Consider the following 22,406-nt stretch of genomic DNA (forward strand, 5'->3'; position numbering starts at 1 on the left):
TGATCTTGTACACCAATCTCTTATGTGGTACCTTGACAAAGGCCTTTTGAAAGTACAAATACACCACATCCACTGGTTCACCCTTGTCCACTCTACTAGTTACATCCTCAAAAAATTTCCAGAAGATTGGTCAAGCATGATTTCCCTTTCATAAATCTATGCTGACTTGGACCGATCCTGTCACTGCTTTCCAAATGTGCTGCTATTTCATCCTTAATAATAGATTCCAACATTTTCCCCACTACTGATGTCAGGCTAACCGGTCTATAATTACCCGTTTTCTCTCTCCCTCCTTTTTTAAAAAATGGTGTTACATTAGCTACCCTCCAGTCCATAGGAACTGATCCAGGTCGATAGACTGTTGGAAAATGATTACCAATGCATCCACTATTTCTAAGGCCACCTCCTTAAGTACTCTGGGATGCAGTCCATCAGGCCCTGGGGATTTATCAGCCTTCAATCCCATCAATTTCCCCAACACAATTTCCCGCCTAATAAGGATATCCTTCAGTTCCTCCTTCTCACTAGACCCTTGGTCCCCTAGTACATCCGGAAGGTCATTTGTGTCTTCCTTCGTGAAGACAGAACCAAAGTATTTGTTCAAATGGTCTGCCATTTCTTTGTTCCCCATTATAAATCCAGCTGAGTCCGACTGCAAGGAACCTCAGATAAGGAGATCAAAACTGTGCACAGTACTCCAGGTGTGGTCTCACCAGGGCCCTGTACAATTGTAGCAAGACTTCCTTAGTCTTATGCTCCAACCCCCTTGCAATAAAGGACAACATGTTGGGCCTATATGGGGAAATTTTAAATTAGGGGGCATTGTTTCAGAATAAGGGGTCACCCACTTAAAAAGGAACTGAGGAAGAATTTCTTCTCTGAGGGTGATGAATCTGTGGAATTCTGTGCCCCAGAGAGCTGTGGGTCATTGAATATATTTAAGGTGGCGATAGACAGATTTTTGAGCGATAAGGGAGTCGAGGGTTATGGGGAGCGGGCAGGGAAGTGGAGTTGAGGCCAAGATCAGATCAGCTGTGATCTTATTGAATGGCGGAGCAGGCTCGAGGGGCCGAATGGCCGACTCCTGCTCCTAACTCTTATGTTCTTATGCCATTTGCCTTCCTTATTGCTTGCTGTACCTGCATGCTGTGTGCCAGCCGTGCCTCCTGTCTAAGTTGTGATGCGAGATTTCTGGATGCAGGTCTGTAGACGGAGAGCTGTTTTAAAATACAAATTATACCAGGGACGCAGTGATTTGGAAATCTATTAACAGTGCCAGAAAAAAACCTCGTGGGAGAGAGAGATTTTTGAGCCTTCCCAGGGCAGGTAAACATTCAAGGCAGGTGACCATGCCCCAGGATACACTCGATTGGTAAATAACATTCCTGTAACTGTGCGGCATTTGAGGAATTTTCAAGAAGTCTGTAGTGTATTTGCTTCAAGGGTTCTTAAGAATTTATAGCAGCACATTGCAATTAAGAATTAGTTGGTTTATTAACAAAGGTTTAACAATCACACTACACATTACCAGTTCATCCACTAGGCTCACAGCTGCATACCTCGTCGTGGATGACCTCGACCCAACTGACTGGGGTTTTATTGAGTCTTGTGAACATCACGTGACTGGCTAATCCACTCACAATGCAACAGCTCTGCACACCTGTGAGCATACTCTCCGGTGCGTATATTATAAAGTCTGCGGGTATTTTTTCTAAAGGTTGGAGGCCTCATTATAATAATTAGCTTAATGAAACAGTGTAGCGGGGGGGCTTGATGAGTCATGGGTCTGGTCCCGATATGTTCAGATCCAAGCGTTGCGAGTGCTTGTGTTACAACGGATTTAACTTGCGTGATAATGTGGGCTCCATTTACCAAAATATCTCGATGGCACACATCAGTGTGAAGCAGTGTGCTCTGGATGTCACCACGACGATGCACTGGGAGTTTCACCTGGGTCCCAGATCTCGGGAGCTATTGAAGTCCCCGAGAAACGTCTTGCGTGGTGTTTGACTGTTCCTCTGTCCATTGCTCTCAAGTCGAAGTGCTCATTGCCACGGGACCAGGATGGGATTGAACACAGCTACACACTCCGACAATTCTGGCCTCCTGCACATCCCCTGTTTCCCATCGCTCCACCATCGGCGGCCGTGCCTTCAGCTGCCTGGGCCCCGAGCTCTGGAACTCCCTCCCTAAACCTCTCCGCCTCTCTCTTCTCCTTTTAAGGTGCTCCTTAAAACCTAGCTCTTTGACACAAGCTTTTGGTCACCTGCCCTAATATCTCCTTATGTGGCTCGGTGTCAGATTTTGTCGGATTTACGCTCCTGTGAAGCACCTTGGGACGTTTCACTGCGTTAAAGGCGCTACGTCAATGCAGATTGTTGCGATCATGCTGACCCGCGTGATTTTGCCCCACCCATAGGCTTGTGCACTGGGAGATGGAAATGAGGAGATGCCAGTCCATCACACCGTCCCCAAATATTCCGGCTCCGACTGTGTCCTACGCCCTGTTCCCCCACTCCCACACTTGCCTCTTCGAAATGTCCCTGCCTCCCCACCCCTCCTCTTGCTTTGACGTATGAAAGGTCCCCCGTTGGAAATACAACATTGCAATGCCAAGCAGTGCGCCTTCCCGAAGAACTCAAAAGCGACCCTCGCTTAACTTTCAGCAAGGAAAGGAGTAAAGCTCGCTTTGCTGGGGAACTTATGGAACTCAAGGACAACTTGGAATATCACTTACAGCGAAAATGGCAAGTTTTTGCTGACTCATGGCTGGCAGACACGCGGATTGCTGGGAACCCAGCACTTAGCAAGGGCTGTGCGGTGAGATTAACTTTCAGTTATTGAGAGGCAGACCCAGGAGAGAGGCTGAGTTATCGGAGCAGTAATACCGTGGAAGTGAATATCAGTCCCGACACGAGACCAGTAGGTGCCTTTGTTGAAACCAGTGTCTTTCTTTTCATATTTATTTCCCTTGATCTGACCTATAAAAGTCACGGCCCTGTCTGTTGCCTGCTGAGCTGGCCACTTGCGTCCTTTTTTCTGCCTTGTGATATATAGAGAGGTTGTTCACTGGCCTTCATTCAATGATTAGAAATGTCACCACTGAATCCTGACGACCTGATACTGCAATTCGTCACAAAGGAAAAATTCTTTGCAACAGAGAAAGGCTATTAGATCCAACAGCCTGTCCCTTCTTGATAAATCTCAGCCCCACCTTCTCACCGAAGCCTATTATGTGGTGCGACATTGGCGTGTAACTGTTAACGCATTTGTTATCAAGTTGATTTAATCACCACTTTCATCGAGGTGCTGTTAAAATAAAGAACAAAAAGACGTGCATTGGTATAGTGTCTTTCACAGCCACCGGATATCCCAAAGCGTTTTACAGTCAATAAAATACTTTTAGAAGTGTAGTCACTGTTGTAATGTGGGAAACACGGCAGCCAATTTGTGCACAGCAAGCTCCCGCAAACAGCAATGTGATCATGACCCAGATAATTTGTTTTACTTTATGTTGGTTGAGAGATAATTATTGGCCCCAGGACACCGGGGAGAATTCCCCCGCTCTTTTTCAAAATAGTGACCATGGGATCTTTTACATCCCCCGAGAGAGCTGACGGGGCCTCGGTTTAACGTCTCATCCGAAAGACAGCACCTACGACAGTGCGGCACTCCCTCAGTACTGCCCCTCCGACAGTGCGGGGCTCCCTCAGTCCTTCCCCTCCGACAGTGCAGCACTCCCTCAGTATTGACCCTCCGACAGCGCAGCGCTCCCTCAGTACTGCCCCTCCGACAGCGCGGCGCTCCCTCAGTACTGCCCCTCCGACAGTGCGGCGCTCCCTCAGTACTGCCCCTCCGACAGTGCGGCGCTCCCTCAGTACTGCCCCTCCGACAGTGCGGCGCTCCCTCAGTACTGCTCCTCCGACAGTGCAGGACTCCCTCAGTACTGCACTGGAGTGTCAACCTGGATTTTTGTGCTCACCTCCCTGAAGAGGGACTCGAACTCACAACCTTCAGAGGTGAGGGTGCTGCCCACTGAGCCACGGCCGACACTAAAATAGCACACAGAAAAATTTCATTTGAATGAGCCAACTGACTTTGTGACTGTGACAAAGGTAAACTAGCCCTCCTCGTCCTTCTCGACCTGTCTGCAGCCTTCGACGCGGGTGACCACTCTATCCTCCTCCAACGCCTTGCTACCGTCGTCCAGCTGGGTGGGGACTGCACTCGCCTAGTTCCATTCTTATCTAATCGTAGACAGAGAATCACCTGCAACGGCTTCTCTTCCCGCCCCCGCATCTTTACCTTTGGTGTCCCCCAAGGATCTATCCTTGGCCCCCTCCTATTTCTCATCCATATGTTGCCCCTAGGCGATATCATCCGAAAACACAGCGTCACTTTCCACATGTACGCTAATGATATCCAGCTCTACCTCACCAGCACTTCTCTCGACCCCTCCACGGTCTCTAAATTGTCAGACTGCTTGTCCGACATCCAGTTCTGGATCAGTGGGACTAGCTGAGGTGCTCTTGCAGAGAGCCGGGACGGGCCGAATGGCCTCCCTCTGTGCTGTGACCATTCGATGATTCTAACCTACACTTCACTAAAGTCACATCGATCTGCTCAGCTGACAGTAAAATGCTCTTCACCAGCTCTGTGCTCCAGTCAGGAGTATGATGGAATACTCACCTGCACAGCTGTAACTGCAACGCACTAGGAACTCAACTCCGTCTAAAACTGAGCCGCTCTCTCGCTGACCTACATTGACACTCCATCCGGCAATGCCTCGCTTTTTAAATTCTCATCCTTGTTTACAAATCCCTCCATGGCCCTCGCCCCCTCCCTGTTTCTAATCTCCTCCAGCCCCATAACCCCCCCAAGATCTCTGCGCTCCTCTAATTCTGGCCTCTAGCGCCTCCCTGATTTCCATCGCTCCACCATTGGCGGCCGTGCCTCCAGCCGCTTGGGCCCCAAGCTCTGGAATTCCCTCCCTAAACCCCTCCGCTTCTCTTTCATCAATATAAACGCAAAACACTGCGGATGCTGGAATCTGAACTAAAAACAGAAAATGCTGGAAATCTCAGCGGGTCAGGTGGCATCGGTGGAGAGAGAAGCAGAGTTAACGTTTCGGGTCGATGATCATTCGTCAGAACTGGCGAATGTTCGAAATGAACAGATTCTTAAGGAGCACTGAAAGGGGGAGGGGAGAAAAGAACAAAACGTTAACTCTGTTTCTCTCTCTCCCTTTAAGAAGCTCCTTAAAACCTCCCTCTTTGAGCGATCTTTTGGTCACCTGTCCTTAATATCTCCTTGTGGTGTGAAATGTTAATTAATAACGCGCCTTGGGACATTTTACTACGTTAAAGGCGCTATCTCAATGCTAGTTGTCGACGCTGGTCCCGCTATCGGACATGTCTAGCGGGAGCAGCGAGCGGCTGGGGAATCCTGGGCTGATCCCGATTCAGTGGTTGGGGAGCTTATGTCGACAGACAGTTCAAGCCGAATTGCTGCACGTTCAGAGGTGGGGACAGCCGGGCGGCAGAAACTGTTGGCAAATGGAACACGCAAACCTCCGGCAGGTTTTGGAGGAAGTCTGCAGACCAGTTTACGACCCCTCTCCGTCCCATTGACAGAACACCAATCACGGTCCTGCATCGGGCGACACGGGCGTGTTTGACAATCTGCGAGATGACCCTGTCCAGCATCGCAGCTGAGGCTGTGGATAGATTGACAAAGCAACCAGTCCATCCGGGCGGGGGCGGGGGCGGGGGGGGGGGGGCAGAAACTAACAAGGCTGTCCTGGAAAGCTCCTGGTCCTGATGGAACGCCAAGCAGAGGTTTGCAGATAGCAGCGCTGTGGTCTAACTGCATGGCTCAATTTGCATGTCCGTTAATCTGAAGGGTTCTGATCGCTCCGAATTGTTAATGACACAACATTGTTAACCTGCACAGTGGAAATGGAACAGGTAAATATGTTGGGAACCTTCCCTCTTGTCCATTGCCCAGAAGATTATAACCAAGTTGCTCCTCGATCACCGGGTTTTGACAGTCCACTTCCAGAAACACAGAGCGACCATCAATATGCTCCTCGCCACATGACAAACGCAAGAGAAATGTAGGGACCAGATTTTATTGACTGGACCAAAGCCCTTGACACGAGCAGTAGCGACGGTCGTGGAAATTGCTTTTCAAGTTTGGGTGTGCAGTAAAGTACGTTGCAATGGGCTCGAGCTGCTGATAGAATGCTGGGAGAGTGAGCTTTGCTACCCCTTGTGGACAACATGTCCAGAGTTGGTCAAGAGACAGATAGTTGCTGTGACGAAGGATTGTCGGTTAGTGCAGGAGGTCATGCAGGCATGGGTGAATAGCCTTCCATGTCAGGAGTTATGCTTCGTAACCATGTCATTGGACAGTGATCAGGAGCCGAAACCCTGGCTGATTTTACCCTTCCAAGCCCAGGGCACTGGCTCCCATTGTAGAGTCTCTGATTGGCCGGCCCCACGCCGCGATTGGCCGGCCCTGCACAGATCAACAATCAAACCTGAGACCACCTTGATGTTTGGCTCAGTTCCACACCTCACGAAAGGTTTCAAGAGAGCAGGCACAGAGACGGTGTTTGCACTTGTGAGGATGAGCAAAACTAGAAGCTATCATTATAAGATGGTTACCAAGAAATCCAATGGGGAATTCAGAAGAAAGCTCTTTACCCAGAGAGTGGTGAGAATGTGGAACTCACTGCCACAGGGAGGGGTTGAGGCGAATAGTATCGATGCATTTAAGGGGAAAGCAAGTTAAGAACACGAGGGAGAAGGGGATAGAGTTAGATGAGGAATTTTCCCACATTACAACAGTGACTACATTCCAATAAAATTACTTCTTTGGTTGTAAAGCGCTTTGAGACGTTCGGTGCTCATGAAAGGCGCTATATAAATGCAAGTCTTTCTTTAGGAAAGACGGGAGGAGGCTCGAGTGGAGCATAAACGCCGGCATGGACTGGTTGGGCCGAATGGCCTGTTTCTGTGCTGGATATTCTGGGACCTTTAGCAACTGAATCATTGGGGAAATCGGAAAGTAGCTATTCAACTTCACAATGCAACATGAAAGGAGTTTTGATAAAGTAAGGAGAAGCTGTTTCCAGTAGCAGGAGGATCAGTAACCAGAGGGACACAGATTTAAGGTGATTGGCAAAAGAAGCCAAGGTGGGAGATGAGAATTTTATTTTACGCGGCGAGGAGTTGTGATCGGGAACACGCTGCCTGAAAGGGTGGTGGGAGCAGATTCAGTAGTAACGTTCAAACGGGAATTGGATAAATACTTGAAAAGGAATAATTGCAGGGCTGTGGGGAAAGGGCAGGGTGAGTGGGACTAACTGGATCGCTCTTTCAGAGGGCTGGCACAGGCACGATGCGCCGAATGGCGGCCTCCTGTGCGGGATGATTCTATGAAAAGTGATAGATTACGTTAGCAAGTAATAAAATGCTCGACGATAATATATCAGTGTGCCGGGTAGTGCGAACAGCTTTGAGATACCAGCATATCTTGCTGCGTTGATTGCTGCATGAAAGTATTTTCCCCCGTGAACCGTACATGGCGAGGGTGTGTCGCGTGTGGAATGCCACACATCACGGTTGAGTAATGTTACACCTGATATCCTTGCGGTTCTTTCGCTTGATTACCTTGAGCAGTGTTGTGAAATCTCACGGTTTGCTCTTCTCCGATGTTTGATCTCCCGTTCTCTCGCAGTCGATGACACCTGCTTCCCCCGTCCCACAGGACTGTTGCAAGGCACTGGGATCGCCAGCGGACTGCAGCGACTCGATCTGAGCCGACAACATCTGCAACAAGATGAACGACCGGTTAATGTGTGTGTGTGATGTTGATTGAGGGAGGAATCTTGGACAGGACATTAGGGGACCTACCTCCCTCTTTCACGACCACCAGAGCCTCAAAGCGCTTTGCAGCCAATGAAGTACTTTTTGCACTGTGGCCGCTGTTGTAATGTGGGAAACATGGCACAATTTTGTGCACAGCAAGCTCCCAGAAATAGCAATGTGATAATGGCCAGATAATCTGTTTTTGTTATGTTGATTGAGGGATAAATATTAGCCCCAAGACACCGGGGATAACTCCCCTGCTCTTCAGTTTACCGCCACATCCAAAAGAAGGCACCTCTGAATGCAGCGCTCCCTCAGTACTGCCCCTCCGACAGTGCGGCGCTCCCTCAGTACTGCCCCTCCGACACTGCGGCGCTCCCTCAGTACTGCCCCTCCGACAGTGCAGCACTCCCTCAGTACTGCCCCTCCGACAGTGCAGCACTCCCTCAGTACTGCCCCTCCGAAGTGCAGCACTCCCTCAGTACTGCCCCTCCGACAGTGCGGCGCTCCCCCAGTACTGCCCCTCCAACATGCAACACTCCCTCAGCACTGCACTGGAGTGTCAGTCTAGACTTTCATAACCCTTCATACCCTTGCCTAACAAATCCCTATCAATCTCTATTTTGAACTTTTCAATTGACCCCCTGCCTCAACAGCATTTTGGGGGAGAGAGTTTCAGATTCCCAGTGCCCTTTGTGTGAAGAAATGCTTCCTGACACCACCCCTGAACGGCCTGGCTCTAATTTTAAGATTACGCCCCCTTGTTCTGGACTCCCCCCACCAGAGGGAACAGTTTTTCTCTCCCCCCAATCATTGCAACAGTGACTACACTCCAAAAAGTACGTCATTGGCTGTAAAGCACTTTGAGATGTCCGGTGGACGTGAAAGGCATTATATAAATGCAAGTTTTCTTTCTTTCAACTCCTTGGATCATTTTAACGGCCTGGGTTCAATCTCTCTTGCTTGAGTGTGAATGCCAGTTCGGCGCCACAATCTAGGCGACAGTCGAGAGATAAAGGGGTGTGTGATGTAACTTCAGGGCCGGAGGTCGGACACAATCACCGCGTGGGTCACGTGAGCACCCGCGGACTGAACACTCACTCACCCCAGATTTATTCAGAGTCGATTCTAATCGGGTTATGTACCTTCATGAGCAGCTCCAGTCTAAAACCTGATTCGTTTTGAACAGATCTTCCTCCCAGCCTCTCGTGTCCCCTGGGTCTACCCTGGGTCTGGCTCAAATGAGTTCATATCACATTTCTAAATAAGCGCAGGCCCTTGAGCTGATTTAAATTGATTTCCATTTGGATGAGACGCAGAGTGCAAAGGACGGGATGTATATGGAGTAACTAAAAAAAATATATATCCTTGAAGGTAAAAAAAAAGATTTTGTTGCAACAGATTGCTGGGAGGTTCACTAATGAGTTTCCTCCTGGGCGGAGAGCTGGTGCAATAAAACAGCAAGCCTCCTGCATTTCACATTTCTAAAGACTGACTCATTCAAAATTCTGCTTCAAAACATGCTCCCCTGCCCGGCCTCTCAACTCGCACCCTCCATAGACATCAGCTCATCCAAAACTCTGCTGCCCCGTGTCCTAACTCGCACTGAGTCCCACTCACCCATCACCCTCTGTGCTCACTGCCCGTGTCCTAACTCGCACCGAGTCCCACTCACTGACCTACATTGGCCCGGGCCCGGTCTGGCAGAAGAACAAAAATCGATCAAGCCCAGATCTTAAAATTCTCATCATTCATAGTTTTCAAATACCACCACGGCTTCACCCCTCCCTATCTCTGTAACCTCCTCCAGCCCCACAACCCTCCGAGATCTCTGCACTCCCCCAGTTCTGGTCTCTTGAGCATTTTCCGATTTTAATCACTCCACCATTGGCGGCCGTTCCTTCAGCTGCCTGGGCCCCAAGCTCTGGAATTCCCTCCCTAAACCTCTCCTCAGAGTGTTAGCTGTGATTCAGTGGGCAACACCCTCACCTCAGAATCAGAAGGTTGTGGGTTCAAGTCCCACTCCAGGAACTTGAGCATATAAATCTAGGCTGACACTCCCAGTGCAGTGCTGAGGGAGCGCCGCATTGTCGGAGGGGCAGTACTGAGGGAGTGCTGCACTGTCGGAGGGGAAGTACTGAGGGAGCGCCGCACTGTCGAAGGGGCAGTGCTGAGGGAGCGCTGCACTGTCGGAGGAGCAGTATTGAGGGAGCGCCGCACTATCGGAGGGGCAGTGCTGAGGGAGTGTTACACTGTCGGAGGTGCCGTCTTTCGGATGAGATGTTAAACCGAGGCCCCGTCTGCTTTCTCAGATGGACGTAAAAGATCCCATGGAACTATTTCAAAGAAGAGCAGGGGAGTTATCCCTGGTGTCCTGGCCAATATTTATCCCTCAATCAACATCTCCCTCAATCAACATCACTAAAACAGATTATTGGGTCATTATCACATTGCTGTTTGTGGGAGCTTGCTGTGTGCAAATTGGCTGCCACGTTTCCCACATTACAACAGTGACTACACTCTAAAAGTACTTCATTGCCTATAAAGCGCTTTGAGACGTCCAGTGGTAGTGAAAGGCGCTATATAAATGCAAGTATGGAGAGAAAGCAGGAATGGGGTACTGAAGTTGCATGATCAGCCATGATCATATTGAATGGTGGTGCAGGCTCGAAGGGCCGAATGGCCTACTCCTGCACCTATTTTCTATGTTTCTAAGTCTTTCTTTCCTTTAAGACGCACCTTAAAAGCTGCCTCTTTGACCGAGCGTTTTGGTCACCTCTCTTGATATCTCCATGTGGCTCAGTGTCAGGTTACAATGTGGATTTACAACTGCTGTGAAAAGCCTTAGAGCACTCAAGGTGTGAGAACTGTCTGCTGTTCAACTGTGAGGCACATTTCAACCTGCCGCCCCGACATAAGACGGGTGTTACAGGGGTGATTGTTTATTGGGCGATTTCAATCACTGGAAGTTAGGTTCAGTCACCGGGCGGCAAACACAGATGTCCGTTATCAATCATGGAGTACGTTTTATTGGCCGGTGCTGTTCCTGTGCGGTACACGTAACGAGCAAACCCCCCTGTGCACTGGTTTAACACGAGTGTTAGAACATGAGAACAAATGCATTGGGGCAGGAGATGGCCATTCAACCCCTGCAGCAAGTTAGCAGTGAACATTGAGAAAACACGCGGATGGATTTAATGCAAGTATGATACTGTGGGGAGTCCAAAATCTGGGGCTCATCGATATAAGATAGTCATGAATAAATCCAATGGGGAATTCAGGAGAAACTTCTTTACCCAGAGAGCGGTGAGAATGTGGAACTCGCTGCCACAGGGAGGGGTTGAGGCAAATAGTATCGACGCATTTAAGGGGAAGCTGGATAAACACACGAAGGAGAAAGGAATAGAAGGATATGGTGAAGGGGTGAGATGGAGAGGGGTGAGAGGGGGCTGGTGTGGAGCATAAACCCCAGCACGGAGCCGTGGGGCCGAATGGCCTGTTTCTGGGCTGCAATTTCTATGTAATACTATTTAATGTTGTGTTTGTACGGATATAGCTCTAATCTCCTGTGTGTACCTGCATGATGGAATACACGAACCCAGGTTAGGATTTGCTCAAACTGCGAGACATCTGCCGGTTGACACTGCAATGGGAAGCTGGTCATTCAACCACCGCCCTGGGCCATGGAGGGTGGATTCTGTCCTCCTGCTAACTTCACCACCACGGCCTGGTTACTGCCAACTGGAGACCAAGCGGGGAGAGAGGGAGATTCAGCAGTAGACCTGTCTCGGGGCTGATGCGATCGTCCCCTCAGCTGGTGTTGGCCTAGTCTCTGGGAGCAGGGTACTTGCCCGTTCCTGTTGGCTGCAGTTGGTGAAGAGGCTTGATCGGCATCCCATCCCCTACCTTCAACATTCACTCCCTCCACCACCGGCGCACCGTGGCTGCAGTGTGTACCATCTACAAGATGCACTGCTGCAACTCGCCAAGGCTTCTTTGGCAGAACCTCCCAAACCTGCGACCTCTACCGCCTAGAAGGACAAGGGCAGCAGGCGCATGGGAACACCACCACCTCCACGTTCCCCTCCAAGTCACACACCATCCTGACTTGGAAATATATCGGCCGTTCCTTCATCGTCGCTGGGTCACAATCCTGGAACTCCCTCCCTAACAGCACTGTGGGAGCACCTTCACCACACGGACTGCAGCCGTTCAAGAAGGCGGCTCACCACCACCTTCTTTCTCAAGGGGCAATTAGGGATGGGCAATAAATGCCGGCCTTACCAGCGACACCCGTGAACGAATAAATATATAATTTTAGGAGACCGGGGAAGGGGAACCAACAAGGAGGAATGTACCAAGAATAAACATATCCCTTACCGTTCTTTCTTTCAGAGGATGACTTCCCTTCACCCATCCCCCTGGAGGAAGAGAGCGATGGAACCGGCAGCCCAGGTAACGTTACCCGCTAATGCGGAGATCCCAGGTAACGCTCCAGAATTCTACTTTTCAGATCCGCAGCTCTGAGGCTTGGGGCTGGATTTTCGATGGAGGATTTTGCGGGCAATAACGGCGGCGGGCGGTAATGTTTGCGCTCGGAAACGGTTTGCGTCCGTGGCCACAATATTCATCAGCTGGGCCGTGAGTGTGGGGGTGGAGCGCTAAGAGAGACGTTCCACACCTCTCTCTCAGGGCGCTAGCGAGTGAAAATCCCGAGCTAAACAACTGGCCTCAGAGAGACGTCCCCGGAAAATATAAATCCCCACAAAACGCACGAACATTCCCAATACCCTGAGCCCCCCCCCACATTACGATAAGTTGCAAAAATAAACACAACCAGAACAATCGAACGTGCGTCAATCAGTAATTCCTTCGCTCACCGTCACCGGGGCAGTCCCACCACAGCGTGCTACAGGGCCAGCATCAAACTCCAATCAAAGCCACCCACCCGGAAATGATTCCTGCCGCCATTGTCGCCCCTCTGGGGCACAAACACAGGCGGCATCATACCAAAGATCCAGCCCTTGGTGTCGGACTCATTTACAGGTTAGACAACTGCCGGTCACCCTGCACCCCGATTCTAAATTCATGTTCCCCTCACTACATTATGGGCCCCGAGTCACCTCCTACATTGGGAGTTAACTCCAGCTCGCGGGACAACTCCTGCTATGGAACTGAGCTCTACCGACCAGCAAATAGTGTCATCCCAATATCTCCCATCAGATAATGCAGGGATTGGTATTGATGGATGTCTGTGGGCTGGACTGTTCCCCCTCCCTTGTCCTCGCTAACCCCCCACCTCCCTCGCCCGCCACACTCCCACCCATCCCCTCCACCCCCCCCCCCCCCTCCACCCATACTGCAGAGGGCACATAAGAGCACTTAAAAAAACATGGAATGATAAAGGGCCATTTGGCCCATTTCAATCCCCTCCCACAGCCCATGTACACTCTCCCCTATCACAGACACTACCCACCCACTGAATCCGCTGAGGAAATGTACTGTAGCAATACTCCCCTAGATAGTCCAAGCTCGCCAAGCCAAGCTCCACTACATTGATTTAGCCTCACATTGCCACTGTCAGTCCCGGCTCACCTCTCCAACCAGAGACATCATGCTACCTCTTCCAATCCAATCATGCAGGATTCACCGTGTCCTGTGGAGCATCTGTGTATCTGTTCCTACAAACCTCCATTCCCGTGCACAACTGGATCTTTATCCACGCAGGCAGTTGCTTTTAGCGGGACTGGGGATGAAATATAAGTTACAGTGACTTTAGACGCTGTCAGTGTGCTGACATGCATGCTCCAGTTGACGGGTGCACTGAAGTAAATGACTGAGCGCAAAATCACATGGCTCCTTGCAGCAAACGTGTGGAATTTTAACCACTAATGGGGTTCGCAGAGAGATCCTCTTCCATTCGAACTGGCAAAAAATATGTGGGTGGATTGAGACCCACTTAGAGCACCAGCTCAATTACTGCTAATGGAGTCTCAGCAGATCGCATATCCCTGAGTCTGCCAAGCTCATGTTCCAATGGGCCTGAGACTCAAACACAGCGAGGACTCGAGCGAGAGTGGCGGGCGCTTCATAGTTAGAACCATCAGAAGAGACTGAACAGGCCGGGGCTCCTTTCTCTAGAAAAGAGAAGGTTGAGAGGGTGACCTGATACAGGCCGATAATATGAAGGGTTTCAACAGGGTAGACGTGGAGAAGATATTTCCCCTTGTGGGGAGACCAGAACTCAGGGCCATCAATCTAAGACAGTCACTGATAAACCCAATGGGGAATTCAGGAGAAACTTCTTTCCCCAGAGAGCGGTGAGAATGTGGTACTCGCTGCCACAGGAAGTGGTTGAGGTGAATAGTATCGATGCATTTAAGGGGAGGCTGGATAAACACATCGGAATATTTTCTTATGGGCGACAGACTGGGGACATCGGAGGAACAAAGGGATTTGGGGGTCGAAGTGCACCGATTGCTGAAGATTAGTGCACAGGTACTAAAGGTAATCACAAAGATTAACCTTTAAATTATAATTTAAATGGAGAAAAATTGCAAAGTGCTGCAGTACAGAGGGACCTGGGGATCCTTGTACATGAAACACAAAAAGTTAGTATGCAGGTACAGCAAGTGATCAGGAAGGCAAATGGAATGTTGGCCTTTATTGCAAGGGGGATAGAGTATAAAAACAGAGAAGTCCTGCTACAACTGTACAGGGTATTGTTGAGGCCACACCTGGAGTACTGCGTACAGTTTTGGTCTCCGTATTTAAGGAAGAATATACTTGCATTGGAGGCTGTTCAGAGAAGGTTCACTAGGTTGATTATGGGGTTGACTTGTGAAGAAAGGTTGAGTAAGTTGGGCCTATACACATTGGAGTTCAGAAGAATGAGAGGTGATTTTATCAAAACATATAAGATAATGAGGGGGCAAGAGAAGGTGGATGCAGAGAGGATATTTCCACTCATAGTGGAAACTGAAATTAGGGGACATAGTCTCAGAATAAGGAGCCGCCCATTTAAAACTCAGATGAGGAGAAATTTCTTCTCTGAGGGTTGTAAATCTGTGGAATTCTCTGATCCAGAGAGCTGTGGAGGCTGGGTCACTGAATATAGACAGATTTTTGAGCGATAAGGGAATAAAGGGTTATGGGGAGCAGGCGGGGAAGTGGAGCTGAGTCCATGATCAGATCAGCCATGATCTTATTGAATGGTGGAGCAAGCTCGAGGGGCTGAATGGCCGACTCCTGCTCCTATTTCTTAGGTTATCTTGAGGGAGCTGGAGTCCAAAGGGCAGGAAATTATGTTGCAGCTGTAGAGAGTCTCGGTCAGACCCCGTGCGCAGTAACTGCGTCCAGTTCTGGGCCCTGCCCCCCAGGGAGGGTAAATCGGCCTCGGAGGGGAAGTAGTGCAGGTTCACCAGAATGATACCTGGGGCTACAAGGGAGTTGCAGGTTCCCACTGCACTTTGTGTGAAGAGGAGCTTCCTGACATCAGCCCTGAACGGCCTTGGCTCGAATTTTAGGATTGTTCTTCCTTGTTAAATTATGAGGACAAACTGCAGAGACTGGGCCTGTATTTCCCTTGCGTATGGAAGGCTGATGGGTGATCTAATTTAAATATTTAACATAATAAATGGATTCAATGGGGTATTTCCTCTGGTGGGGGGAAACTCAGAACAAGGAAGAACAATCCTAAACTTAGAGCCAGGCCGTTCAGGGCTGATGTCAGGAAGCTCCTCTTCACACAAAGGGCAGTGGGAATCTGCAACTCCCTTCCCCCCGCAATAGGCCATAGATGCTGGGAGTCAGTCGAACTTTTCGGGACTGAGATGTAAGAATTTTAGTTTATCAAGGGCTGTAGAGAAAAGGCGGGTGGATGGAGTTGAGATGCAGATCAGCCACGATCGCATTGGATGGCGGAACAGGCTCCAGAGGCTAACTGGCCTCCTCCTGTTCCTATGGAGAAAAAGCGGAATGGGATTTTTTATGGTAGGTGGGGTTAAGAAAAGCAGGTTGCAGTTGGGGCGAGATTGCCGCCGCCTCTGGTGGCCGGGCCGAGAGACACACACCATCCCCAGTGGGTCGTTGAAGTTGTTGGATTGGGAAGTGAGGGGTCGAGCCACCTTTCTTATCATCGACAACACATGCATCATTCCTGAAAGCTTTTCCAAAGAAAAGCCAGGGCGAGGGAGGGGAGTGCACAGGCAGGAAACACCAGTCCGCCTCTTGTTCCTACTCGACTGTGCGGAGAGGAAACAAGCCCCTGACCTGCTGCAAGCTTCAATAAAAACCTCAGAGGAAGCACACGGCAGATTGCCTGAGGAGCCGACGCAAAGCTCCACTGCTTCACCGGGCTGGGCCAGCCCAGCCACACCGGCAAACCGTCCGTAAGATTAATTGGACCTGATCCCTGGCCGTGGAAACTGTGTGACACACACTTCCTCCTCCCTGTGGTGAATCATCAGGGTAGATTATTGTTTGCACTGACTGGGTGTGTAACATAGCTCCGGGGCAGGACGGACAGAGGAGCATTGGCTGGGGAAGGTCCCACAGCAGACCCTGCCCTGCTTTCCTTCCATTATTAATGGCAGACAGCCTCCAACGCGAGCCCCCCATCTCCCTGCCCGGTTTGCGTAGCACTTGTAGCACAGGCCAATCGGCACCCCCGTGCATATGGTCTTTATGCTCCATACCGGCCTCCTCCCACCCCTCTTTAACTAATGTGGAAGAAGAGCACGTAAACTTTCCCCAGTGTCTTGGGGTCAATATTTATCCCTCAACCAGCATCGCAAAAAAAGGAACAGATGATCTGGTCATTATCACATTGCTCTTTGTGGGAGCTTGCTGTGCACAAATTGGCTGCCGTGTTTCCAACAGTGACTACACTCCAAAAGTACGTCATTGGCTATAAAATGCTTTGGGATGTCTGGTCATCGTGAAATGCACTATAGTCGTTTTTTCTTTCTAACCCTATCACCATATCCTTCTATTCCTTTCTCCCTCATGTGTTTATCCAGCTTCCCCTTAAATGCAGCGATACTATTCGCCTCAACCCCTCCCTGTGGCAGCGAGTTCCACATTCTCACCGCTCTCTGGGTAAAGAAGTTTCTCCTGAATTCCCCATTGGATTTATCAGTGACTGTCTTATATTCATAGCGCCTAGTTTCGGACTCCCCCACAAGTGGAAACATCTTTCAGCATCTACCCTTCCGAACCCTTTCATAATCTTAAAGACCTCAATTAGGTCACCCCTCGACCTTCTCTGAAAAGCAAAAAATGCCCCAGACTGTTCACTCTTCCTCGCGAGGTATAACCTCTCAGTTCTGGTATCATTCTAGTAAACCTTTCTGGCACCTACACTGTCCCATCAAATACTCCCAGGGCAGGTACAGCACGGGGTTAGATACAGAGTAAAGCTCCCTCTACACTGTCTCATCAAACACTCCCAGAGCAGGTACAGCACGGGGTTAGATACAGAGTAAAGTTCCCTCTACACTGTCCCATCAAACACTCCCAGGGCAGGTACAGCACGGGGTTAGATACAGAGTAAAGCTCCCTCTACACTGTCCCATCGAACAGTCCCAGAGCAGGTACAGCACGGGGTTAGATACAGAGTAAAACTCCCTCTACACTGTCCCATCAAACACTCCCAGAGCAGATTACGTTAGATGCGCCTTTTATTCTGTCCTGAGCACAATTACTTAAACCAAAAGGACAAGAGCTGATTTGCTGAGGGCGAGTGCAATTAGTTGAGAAATCTAGTCCAGGTTTATGATACTAAAGGGTTAAGGGACTTGCGTGTTTAGGTTTGATTTGCGGCCACATCTGCAGAAGCCATTTCCCAGCGCTGGGCCGTACGGGCGGGGAGGGATAGTGTGTGATTGGCAGAGTTCCTGCTGTCCACGCAGACACCGCATGGTGTCGGGGACCAGACCGACACAGACACTGGGCCCCCGGCACCCCCCCTCCCCCGGCCCACTGGGCCCCTATACTACTGCGGAGGGGGGGGGCTTATTGAACAGGTTTGTATTCCCCCCCCCCCCCCCCCGCTGCATATAGACGAGTGGTTACAGGGAGCGGCTCATGCTCTAGAGAGACTAGAAATTAGATGGCGGGGGGGACGAGAGATGAGAGTTCTCTTCAAGTGTGATTTTTATGCTTGGATTTAACTTCCAATAATTAGTGTTTTATTTTGTAATTTCATTCTGAATTAAAGTTAACGAATTACTAGAGGGGTCAACAACCAGGGGGCATAGGGTTAAAGTTTTAGAGGGGATTTGAGGGGAAATTTCTTCACCCAGAGGGTGGTGGGGGTCTGGAAGGGTGGTAGAGGCAGAAACCCTCACCACTTGGATGTGCACCTGAAGTGCTGTAAGCTGCAGGGTTTCGGACCAAGAGCTGGAACGTGGGATTAGGCTGGGTGGCTCTTTGTCGGCCGGCGCGGACACGCTGGGCCGAATGGCCTCCTTCCACGCTGTAACTTTCTCTGATTCTATGAATTGTTTATATGCTTATTAACGAGATTGAAGACCATGGCATTCGAGGAGCAGTGACAGCAAGGATACGGAATTGGCTCCGGGACAGAAAGCAGAGAGTTGGAGTGAGTGGCTGTTTTGGGGACTGGAGGGAGGTATACAGTGTTACCCCAAGGGGTCATTATTTGGACCGCTGGTCTTTTTGATATATATCAATGATCTGGGCTGCATATAGGGGACATAATTTCAAAGCTTGTCGATGACTCCAAGCTTGGAGATGTAGTAAACAATCAGCTTTAAGGAAGACGGAGGTGAACTGGGTAGGCACATGGCAGATGGAATCTAATGCCGAGCAGTGTAAAGTGATTGATTTTGGTCAGAAGAATGAGGAGAAGCGATATGAATTAAATGGTTGAATTTTAAAAGGGCTGCAGGGACAGAGAGACCCGGGGTGTCTGTACGTTAATCTTTGAAGGTGGCAGAACAAGTTGAGAAGACTGTTTAAAAAAGCTTACAGGATCCTGGGCGTTTTTAATAAAGGCAGAGTACAAAAGCAAGGAAGTGTGGTGCACCTTTATAAAACACTGGTTGTGACATGTGTAATCATAGGCAGTCCCTCGGAATCGAGGAGGACTTGCTTCCACTCCCAAAGTGAGTTCTCTGGTGGCTGAACAGTCCGATACGAGAGCCACGGACCCTGTTACAGGTCGGACAGACATTCGTCGAGGGAAGGAGTCGGTGGGGCTGGTTTGCCGCACGCTCCTTCCGCTGCCTGCGCTTGGCCTCTTCACGCTTTTTGCGTTGAAACTCGAAGAGCTCAACGCCCTCCCGGATGGATTTTCTCCACCTCGGGCGGTCTTCGGCCAGGGTCTCCCAAGTGTCAGTGGCGATGTCGCACTTTACCAGCGAGGTTTTGAGGGTGTCCTTATAACATTTCCGCTGTCCTCCTTTGGCTCATTTACCATGAAGGAGCTCCGCATAAAGCATTTGCTTCGGGAGTCTCGTATCTGGCATGCGAACTATGTGGCCTGCCCAGCGAAGCTGATCGAGTGTGGTCAGTGCTTCAATACTGGGGATATTAGCCTGGGCGAGGACACTGATGTTGGTGCGTCTGTCCTCCCAGGGGATTTGCAGGATCTTGCGGAGACATCGTTGGTGATATATCTCCAGCGACTTGAGGTGCCTTCTATACATCGTCCATGCCTCTGACCCATACAGGAGGGCGGGTATTACTACAGCCCTGTAGACCATGAGTTTGGTGGTACATTTTGAGGCTTGGTCTTAAAACACTCTTTTCCGCAGGCGGCCGAAGGCTGCGTTGGCGCTCTGGAGGCGATGCTGAATCTCCACATCAGTGTCTGCCTTTGTGTGATAATAGTATCTCACAGGCACAACTTTGAAAAATAATATTAAATCGATGTGTAAACAACGCCTCGATTTCAAAATTCTCACCCTTGTTTACAAATCCCTCCATGGCCCTCGCCCCTCCCTATCTCTGTAATCTCCTCCAGCCCCACAACCCCCCCCCCCCGAGATGTCTGCGCTCCTCTAATTCTGCCCTCCTGAGCATCCCTGATTATAATCGCTCCACCATCGGTGGCCGTGCCTTCTGTTGCCTGGGCCCCAAGCTCTGGGACTCCCTCCCTAAACGTCTCCACCTCTCTACCTCTCTCTCCTCCTTCAAGACGCTCCTTAAAACCGACCTCTGTGACCAAGCTTTTGGTCACCTGTGCTAATTTTTCCTTGCGCGGCGCGGTGTCAAATGTTTAAAATCCCATAATGCTCCTGTGAAGCGCCTTGGGACGTTTCACTACGTTAAAGGCGCTATATAAATGCAAGTTGTTGTTGCGTACGCCCCAACTGCAGACTAAAGCTGATGCCCGGATTGCGATCCGTAATGTTGGTTAACCAAACCGCGCTTCGGGAGAGGAGTTCCGTCGCGCCCAGTTTGGGGGCGGTAACCGCCAGGAAGCGGGACATTCTGCGCTGGGAGCATAAGTCCCGCCTCACTCTCGCCAACTTCGCGTTACCGCCCCGGGGCGGTAGCGGGGCGCGGTGCTATGCAACGGGCCGCGTAGGCCGGGCTCTTCCCGGAATTAAAGGGAAGGGTCCGAGCTGCAAACCCTGCATTACCTGGAGCACCGGGGAGCAAGGCTTACCATGCCGACAGTCCGACACTCGAGCAGAGCGCCGAGCTGATCGCGGCGCGGACCCCGACGGGGTGCTCGACAGAATTGGTTTTTATGGCCAATGCCTCCCCTTTAACGCTCGCGCCCCGCGAGCTGGTGCTCGCCCCCTTGAAACTCTCGCTGTCATCGCCCGCCTCAGCTTCAGGGGGAGGAATCCAGCCTAGGTTCCTAGGGCGATCACGGGGCGCTGCGCACGGTGATGACAGCGTCCTCGCCAGCAGAGCGGAGCACTAGTGGTTATCGCCGCCGCCAAACGCCCGCAGAATTTATCGGCTGCCATTAGCGGCCTGCGCCCGGGCGGAGAGTTGTTTGTGGCTCATTAGCGCCCCCCCCGGGGGTACTGACGGGAAGCACAAACAATCCCAATTTCTAGGCCTTAAACTCTGAATTATGCGAAGTTCTGTTTGCCTAACAATTAACCTTAAGTGGATTAAGGTCCATCACAACATGCCCAGTGCAGTACTGAGGGAGCGCCGCACTGTCGGAGGGGCCGTACTGAGCGAACGCCGCACTGTCGGAGGGGCAGTACTGCGGGAGCGCCGCACTGTCGGAGGGGCAGTACTGAGGGAACGCCACACTGTCGGATGGACAATACTGAGGGAGTGCCGCACTGTCGGAGGGGCAGTACTGAAGGAGTGCCGCACTGTCGGAGGGGCAGTACTGAGGGAACGCCGCACTGTCGGAGGGGCAGCACTGAGGGAGCGCCACACTATCAGAGGGCCATCTTTCGGATGAGATATTAAACCGAGGCCCCGTCTGCCCTCTCAGGTGGATGTAAAAGATCCCATAGCACTATTTCGAAGAGGAGCAGGGCAGTTATCCCCTGGGGCCAAAATTGATGCCGCAGCCAAAACTAAAACAGATTATCTGGTCATTATCACATTGCTGTTTGTGGGAGCTTGCTTTGCGCAAATTGGCTGCTACATTTCCCACATTACAACAGTGACTACACTCCAGAAGTACTTAATTGGTTATAAAGCGATTTGGGGACATGCCGAGGATGTGAAAGGCGGCATATAAATGTAAGTTCCTTCAAGCTTTTTCCTTCTTTCAGCAGAATAACGTGTTGAGCATCACATGGGGCAACACTTCTTGCCTCATCAAGCAATGTCATCCCGCTCACCTTGACAAATGCCACAGGAAATCCACCAGTAATTTAAAATAAAGGGGTTAATGATGGCAGTGAAATAGCACAGGCAGGCAGTGACACGCACGTGTGAGCCGCTGAACTAACGACACAACGCAGAGGGAGCTGGGCCCCGAGGAGGTGCGGAAGATCTGTCACCGAATAATATTTAATCACGACTTTTTATTTTTCCTGTATATTTAGAAACCCATTTGCATTTTTCCCAGAGATCTGATTACATTGCGCAGGAGCCAGCCCACAATCCCCGGGCTGTGAAGACATTGCAGTACAGCGCATGGCATGTGTATTGTGTGTGACAGCCAGGCATCCCGAGGGAAGGGGGGGATTATAAAAAGCACCATTGTTCTACATTTAAACTTATTTTCAAGCCCCCTCCACTGATCACGAACGAGGCACATTAACGACTGGCTCCAGCGTTCTGCCTTTTGAACTGGGAACCGGTTACTATACAAGGCTAGTCTCAGGGATGATGAGGCCAAGGGGCCTCAAAGGCTTTTATTTCTTCCTGCCTTGGGCAGCACACTCGCCTCTGAGTCAGAAGGTTGTGGGTTCAAGTCCCACTCCAGGGATTTGAGTACAAAAATCCAGGCCGACGCTCCCAGTGCAGTGCTGAGGGAGTGCTGCACTGTCGTAGGGGCAGTATCGAGGGAGTGTTGCAATGTCGGAGGGGCAGTACTGAGGGAGCGCCGCACTGTCGGAGGGGCACTGCTGAGGGAGC

General features: G+C 50.5%; 1 protein-coding gene across 2 annotated transcripts in view; it reads left to right on the forward strand.

Annotated features, from left to right (window-relative positions):
• The window catches only part of skap1 (src kinase associated phosphoprotein 1), a 641,866-nt gene that overhangs the window by 367,118 nt on the left and 252,342 nt on the right, over positions 1-22,406 (forward strand). For both annotated transcript variants that reach the window (XM_070864573.1, XM_070864574.1), the window contains exon 11: positions 12,270-12,329. In XM_070864573.1, coding sequence (XP_070720674.1) covers positions 12,270-12,329 — 60 coding nt within the window. The remainder of the gene's footprint in view (positions 1-12,269; positions 12,330-22,406) is intronic.

The sequence above is a fragment of the Pristiophorus japonicus genome, chromosome 21, assembly GCF_044704955.1.
Source record: "Pristiophorus japonicus isolate sPriJap1 chromosome 21, sPriJap1.hap1, whole genome shotgun sequence".
Taxonomy (NCBI): Eukaryota; Metazoa; Chordata; class Chondrichthyes; family Pristiophoridae; genus Pristiophorus; species Pristiophorus japonicus.